The sequence below is a fragment of the Atta cephalotes genome, assembly GCF_000143395.1.
Source record: "Atta cephalotes unplaced genomic scaffold scaffold00047, whole genome shotgun sequence".
Taxonomy (NCBI): domain Eukaryota; kingdom Metazoa; phylum Arthropoda; class Insecta; order Hymenoptera; family Formicidae; genus Atta; species Atta cephalotes.
In genome coordinates this window covers 837,835-845,547 of record NW_012130111.1, presented here as the reverse complement: position 1 = coordinate 845,547, position 7,713 = coordinate 837,835, and the positions used below count along the sequence as shown (strand labels likewise).

Below are 7,713 nucleotides of genomic sequence, written 5' to 3'. Positions count from 1 at the left end.
ATATATATATATATATATATATATATATATATATATATATATAAAATCATAATTCATAGTGCTAATTTTTTAACAGATATTTATTTTTTAAGAGATTTTCAAATTCTTGTTTCTAATTCTTTTTTATCATATCTAATATGTCTTATACATTCTATGTATCCTATATTATTATTTATTATTTTTAATTTAAGCAAACTGATTTTTTGTAAATAAAACTTTGTTTATTACATTTTTTTATAAATAAAATTTCGTTTATTTATCAGTAGCTTAAAAAAAAGAATTTTTAATTTCTTTCACATCGAGAAGCAAATTAGATAGATCGCCTCCGGGTGAGATACGTTGGAAAAAGAAGTTTATAAAGGACTGGAGAAATAAACTGGCGAAAAAGACAGCTTCTCACGTCACTCTCTTTGTAGGCTTCTGCGTGGTTCAAAGGTCGAATACACACAGTCAGCAATACATAAGGGAAGGCAAGGGCAAAAGGGTGAGTCACTCGCAATCTCCCAAGTCTCCCGCGATCGCTGTCGCGACGTAAAGCGCTCACTGGCATCACCCTCGAGAGTCGATACTCGCAAGACAAAAAAGAAAAAGCGTGGATTTTGTGAAACCTTTTCGTGAACGTCATATCGGAAAGCGTGGGCGAGGGTGTCAGCGAAAATCGGATATTTACTGCGCAGTGCATACCAAATTTTTTTACCGTAAAGAAACGGAAGAGGGAAATCGCCCATGACTTCTTCACGACTTCGCGATATATCTCTTTAACTCTTCTTATTGATGAGAAATTTCCTTAACTCTAAGAATAACTTAAAAAACCTTAGTTAATTGTATAAGGGAAATAACTATGACATTTAATGTTAATTATTTTCTTTTATATCTTTACTAGATTCTATTTTGATGAAATTTATCGATTAATGAATTAAATAAAGATTGTTACCTGAAGAAAATATACATAGATAAAACATAATTTTTTTTTGTTGTAATAATTTAAAATGTGATATTTAGATGAGAAATTAGTGTCATATACTGGGAATGTACTATATACAGTACATTATTCCTTTTATATATAATTCTATGTACACATATACTGGATATATAAATAAGTTTCCAGAGTTAATTTTAAATAGTGTTAACAAATACGTATTTAAGTTTTTGCACACAATTATTTTTCCATTAGTAAGATTGATTAATTTATATTTTAAATTTGATATAACAATTTGATATAACATAGTTAAAAAATCAACATTTTTATTAATTTAATTGAAAATGAATTGAACTCTAGGAAGATGCACATTTGCCTGCTTCATTATTTTTATCGTGAATAAAAACGTCACTCAAGCAACCAGAATAAATTGTGAGATTTACACTTATCAGATATCAAAGAAGAAATGATAATCCCTTGAATTAAATAACATATTTTTACTTTTAACTTCCATGTGTCAAAATGTGAATTAATTCATTTCTACAATTCTCAAAGTATATATAAATATTTATTTAGTATAAGTTATTTAGTATAAGTATCAAAGTGATACAATAGTTCTCTTCTTTTTCTCCAAAATTTTCCTTTTTTCCTTGCTTTATTTTGAAATTTTCCCATATTTTCTTTTTCACAAAAAAAATTTTGTTATTCCAGATTTTATTATTTTAAGAATAGGTCACACATTTAAATTCTTTGTTTTAATAAAGAATTTTAGAAGCCTTATATTCAAAGCATTTATTTTATCTTTTTAGAATTAATTTATTAATATCATCTTCTCAGATTAAACAAATATTGTTTTAATTTAGAATAAAGAAAGAGATTAGACAAGGTATTCAATAAAATTGATTACAAATATATCTTTAATAATGATAAAAACAAATAGCAAAGAACATCTCTTAAAAATAAAAAGACGAATCAACTGTTAGATAAATTTCGTGATAGATTTTTAGTATTGACAGTATATGTCCAGTACATCACCTATAAGATGTTTTATAACGTGTGTGCGTAACTTCAGAATTGAATTCAAAGCACAAAAATAGTACAATACATTTTCATATAAACATTTATTCTTTTTTATCTTCTCGATGAGGATAGACTCGTGTCAACGTATTTTACGTGAATTATGTGGACAAAAATTCTTTAAAATATCTATATGTAATGTGTCATGAATAACATGTTACCAAAATATTAAAATTTCAACATAGAAAAATTGCATAGAATAAAAATTGATATAAATTTATTCACATGAATTCCATGTGTATTGTTATCTTCTAGTTCTATCCCCATTATATTTCATCCATTATATTTCCCATTAATTCTATGTGGATTATATATGTATATTAAAATTTATATAAAAGTATCTACGTAAAATTCATGTTGAAACTTCGAGGAAAATTTATTTCGATTGTGCAATAAAATCACGACGTGACATTTATGTGGATATCATGTCAATAAATTTTTATTTATATACAATAGTTTACATAAAATACGTAGATTCAATGTAAACATCACGAAAGTGTTTTCATTAGAAAAAAAAATTGCGAAACTTATTTATATACTTATAATAAGTAACAATTTTTACACTTGCGGCTGTCATTTTTGAAATACATATGGATATAAGTATTGATTGCAATGTATTCTACTTATGCAGCTTTATCGTGAAGACGAGCCCGAATGCTCAGAACTGTGTGTCTGTGCTGAAGGTGAACAACTCGTTTGCAATACCTTGTGCGTCGAAACGTTACCCTGTAAGACGGATTTCGCTTTCTACAATCATGAAGCGCCAGCCTATCAAGCGCATCGAGGTCCTTGCCTTTGTTATAGCGGCGGCTTTATATGCATGCGGCCTTCGCCCGGTGAGTAATTATCTCTCTCATAATTATGATGTCATTAAATTACAGTAGATTATTTAGACAACACTTTCATTGAACTCTTTACAAATCAATGACTTAAATGCTATTTTTATAAGCTATAATATAGATATAATTATGCGATTATGATTTTGTTTGCTTTATAAAATTAATTAATTAATTAAAGTTTTATAGGAATATCTTATTTCATATTTTATCTTGTACAGAAAAAATTTAAATTCTGGCAAATTAGGAATGTTTTTATAATAATCAATTCAATAAATATAAAGAAAATGCTTATATAATAAATATAATAGAGCTTCTGCTACTATTATATGTTTTATATGTTTTATATGTTTACATTAAATGTACTTAATAAATCTTTTTTCTTTTTTTTCTAAACTCGACCGTGGTTTGGTTTTACGACGATTTTCGAGTAATCCGACAGAAAACGATTTCTCTTCTCACAATATAATACTAGCATTGTATTATCTGCGCAGACACATATAGTATACCGCACGGGGTTTTCATGTTCCTGGGATACAGCGAGAAGGACGAGACCTTATTGAAGCAGTACAACAATGTGACCGTGCTGGACGCGGTGTCATCTCTCGATAATTTCATGAGAAAGGAAGTCAATAATCAGGTGAGGCGTTGCCGTCACATTGTTCCTATTGATCGTTATAATCCCGACTAGATGACACTTTGAAATTATCACTCGTTGATTAACACCGTACGCGCGGCTTACGGCTCGATGGAAATTTCACTTAAATTCCAAAATCGAGAGATTGTCTTTGCACAACTTGCCACAAATTCAATGACCCAGAAAAGAATTTAAAATCAGTCGATTATTCCGAGGTTTATTACATCTCGCGTCGTTTCGGCTGCGAAGGAGAGCGTTCTGTGAAATTCCCAGAATGCAATTAATGCGCAGCATCTCCGATTGGCGCGTGAAATCCCGATAATGAGAAATGTCAATAAGAAATGTAATGACTCGTCAAACTGCGCGTCGATTAAAAACTAAATCGGGCTGCGCGGAATTTAATAAAGCCGCCATAATTGTAGGGACGCCATAATTGATGCACCAGTGTACGTATCTACCTTCTCAGATCAACTCTCCCGTGTCTTCCATTTACAGACAGTATGCACACTCTTCTTGTACAATGCGACCCGAGAAAACGTGATCGCAGTGGCACGACTCGGGACCGACAATCCACCCTTAAATAGCAGCCAGGCTCAAAGTCTGCAACACCTGCTACGCGTCAAGGTAAGCGAATCTCGAATGGACCTTTTCGCACTGCATGGAGAAAATTGAATACCTTGGTGCGAGAGCTAGATAAAGCCACAAAAATTTTTGAGAAATTGTGAGACAAAGGAAGACACACTTAAAAGAGACAGAATCTTATTATTCTACTTATTATCTTTTCCAAAGCCTCGAGTAAATAGAGCTTTTAGTCATTACTTTTTTAAAAACTACATTCTGGACTTAACGCGACGTACTATAAGTACATTTTTAAAACTTTGTACATTACAACATGCGTATTGATCTAAAATATATATGTATAAGATTTATACTTAAGTAGAAATATTTATATCTTTTATTCGTTATCTTCTTAATTATCTTACTCTACAAATACTTTTTTATTCAATGTAAATGACATAATATTTTGAATCTAATATGATATCACATCTAACATGATGCAGGATATCTCGCGTGAAGCAGTAAAGCAGATTAAATTAAATCAAGAAGTATCATTTTGCAAATTTCGCAATGATTTACATTATGTATGCATATATAGTGTTTTTTAAAATAATTTGTGCTTGCGTGAGATGTATGATTCTAATTTCTCAACATTACACAAAGAAAAATACTGTACGCAAATAACAACTATTTTGTTTCAAGTATTTTTATATAAAGGTTCATACATTCGCAAATCCATCATAAGTTCACTACAAATTTATTCAAATTATATTCTGAATTTACTAATAAATTTGATTCTTCAGTCAAGATCATTAAATTAAAACAAATTTGATTTGCTTATTTTATAAAGTTGGTCAATTTTCAAATTTTATAATATTCTTAAAAGATAATAATTAATGAATGATAATAATTAATAAGATAATAATTAATGAAAATCCCCAAATAAATGCATTTGCATAAAAAAAGGTCAATCTTAGGCTTTTATGATTGCTAAGATCGCGATGAGATGTTTGGAGGTATGCTTTTACAAATGACATAACAATTTACATGATGCCGTTCCTGCGAAACCAATACTATTCATATAGAGCTCTTCTAATCAGAGATTGACTCATAAGAGTATTTAACGTGGCAACATTCTGCAAGTGAGATAAGATATATTATCCCACTCTATACAGTAGTGCTAGTAGTGAGGTCTATACATGTACATATCAGAATAAGCCTTTGCTATGCTACGTGTGGAGGACTGTGCAAGAGTGAATGTTATGCAAGTTGATGACTTCTACCTCTCTCGCTTCAATATAATATAGTAAAACTAGCTGTCATTCTTGTAGTTAGTCATCATCACTTAAAAGCTCACTCGAAAAACTCAATCAAAAAGTGATTCTCTTATTAGAAAACTCTGATTAGAGAATCTCTACTTCAAAGCATCTTGTCGAACTCCTAGCAACCGCGAATACGTGTAAAGAGTTAATTTCTTTACACAAACGACTGCTCATTTGAGAATCTTTATTAATTATTATTTATTAGTATTTCATTAATTCTTTATTATTTACGTGTCCGGGATACCTCAGCCTCATAAATTTGTTAAATATGTGAAATATATTAAATATATAATTTATACTAAACATAATAATATGTTTGGACATATTGTTATGTTTAGTATAAATTTTTTATTATTTAAAAAATCTTTTAACAATATTGTTTCACTATTTAAAATAAATTTTGACAACATTAAAGAATTAATTGTTATCTTATTAATTATTATGAAAATCATAAAATGATTCAGAACTTTTTGATTCAATTTATCTGTTCTATCTACTCATTATAAGACACCTTGTAGATTGCTATTATAATATTTTGAAAGATATATAACATGGTGCATTAAAGTACACGACAATGTAATATCCGATTTAAATTTGTAATATGATTTAATGTTGTGATGTAATCTCTTCCTGGTGAATTTGTATTTTATTGCTATTTCTTTTAATTTATGAAGCATGTGAATAGGTCGACTTTTAAGTCTTTACCGTGTTTGCATTACGTGTAGGATTGTACTTCCAGAGTTTGCAAGGCCTTTTTGAGGGTCTTTCCAACAGTAAGAAAAGCTGATCGCGTGAATGACGGCGATTCGATACACGCGCGTGCGTGCAACCGACAGGAAGTCGGTGCAAAAGGGCGATAACGGGTCCTCGCGAAAGTTTTAATTTCTCGACGAATCTCCGCGTCGTTCGGGCGGAATTATCGCAATTAATCCGTTCGTTCCTTGCCGAATTTCCACCCTTCGCGCCACGATAGATCTCTCGGCAGCCGGGTGCAGATCATCGATCGATTTCCAGGTTATTGCACGCGAGAATGCAGCCTTACATGTGTCCGAAACATATAACGCGTTCGTTTATAATGCGCACAGGGCGATTAAAACTCTGTGATTCATGATCGATTTACGATGTTGTGATTTAAGTATGGCATCGACCGAATATAATTTTTACAAATTAATAAAATGAATTTATAAATTATAGAACACGATAGATTGAAGCTGTTGTATCATAAATTGATTGATCAAATGATGGATTTGAAAAATATTAAACTTTGAGAAAATAATCGCTTAGAAAAAAAATATTTAGTAAATAAAAAAGACAAATCTTCGAGAATTTTTTTTAGAAAAGTATATGTACATATTTGTATGAAAGGTTTTATGTTCGAAAGAACCAATTTTGACAAAATTTTTTTTATGTAAAAATATTAATAAATAAATATGTTATAGTTAGTGTCCGGAAAGCCATTTTCCAAAATGTGTTTGCGATGACCACTGCTATTCGAAACCAGGTTATCTAAAATGAAAAAATTCGGAAGATTTAGTTAATATATGAATTTATCTAGAATAGATTTAATTAATATGAATTATCTTTGATCATTCGATATTCTGAAAAATTAAAGTACAACAAAATGGCAGCTTCAAAGATAAACTTTCAATTTTCATGAAAAAAAATGGACATTTTTCGTCTATTAAAAAAAAAATGCATTGGAAAAAACCCTTTGCTTAAAGACTAGGTTTACATGTCTAAAGAAAGCATGTAAAATTTCAGATTGGTCGATGCAGTTTTTGAGATATTTTGGTCACCGATTTGAAAATATAGTTTTGAAAAATACGCATTTAAAGTTTCAAGTACAGTTTACTGTTAAATAAAAATTAAATAAAAAAGTTAAATAAAAAATTTTTCAACTTACACAGAGTCATCTATTTCAGGACCATATAATACATCCTCTCTTAAAGTTGACGTTTCTAAAATATCAATTTGTTGTTACCGATGATGTATTCTTTCCTTCTTTTCTTTGCGCTAGACTGCTAGGAGCGCTTCGGACATATATTCAAGATCATAATATCTCCGTGAAAATATAATGGATTAACTTGAAATTTTCAACAGAGAATATTTCTAACATTATATATTTTAAGAAAATGTGATTTTTGAAAAATCGATTTTTTGAAATTTTTAATTGAGAGTATATCCTCTTAATAAATTTAATAATCCATGATGCAATTGTGTTAAATATTTTAAATTATACTATAATAGCTGTCCTATGAAATTTAAATATTTATAGAAAATGTATGTACAGGTAGCGCGCACACACACACACACACACACACACACACACACACACACACACACACACACACACACACATATATA

The 7,713-nt window shown here is 29.9% G+C and overlaps 1 protein-coding gene across 1 annotated transcript in view; it reads left to right on the top strand.

Annotated features, from left to right (window-relative positions):
- Positions 1-7,713, top strand: part of LOC105622646 — a 53,789-nt gene that overhangs the window by 2,580 nt on the left and 43,496 nt on the right. Inside the window, exons 3-6 of the mRNA XM_012204061.1 lie at positions 417-484; positions 2,628-2,832; positions 3,327-3,472; positions 3,965-4,093. Of these exons, the coding sequence (XP_012059451.1) occupies positions 417-484; positions 2,628-2,832; positions 3,327-3,472; positions 3,965-4,093 (548 nt within the window). The remainder of the gene's footprint in view (positions 1-416; positions 485-2,627; positions 2,833-3,326; positions 3,473-3,964; positions 4,094-7,713) is intronic.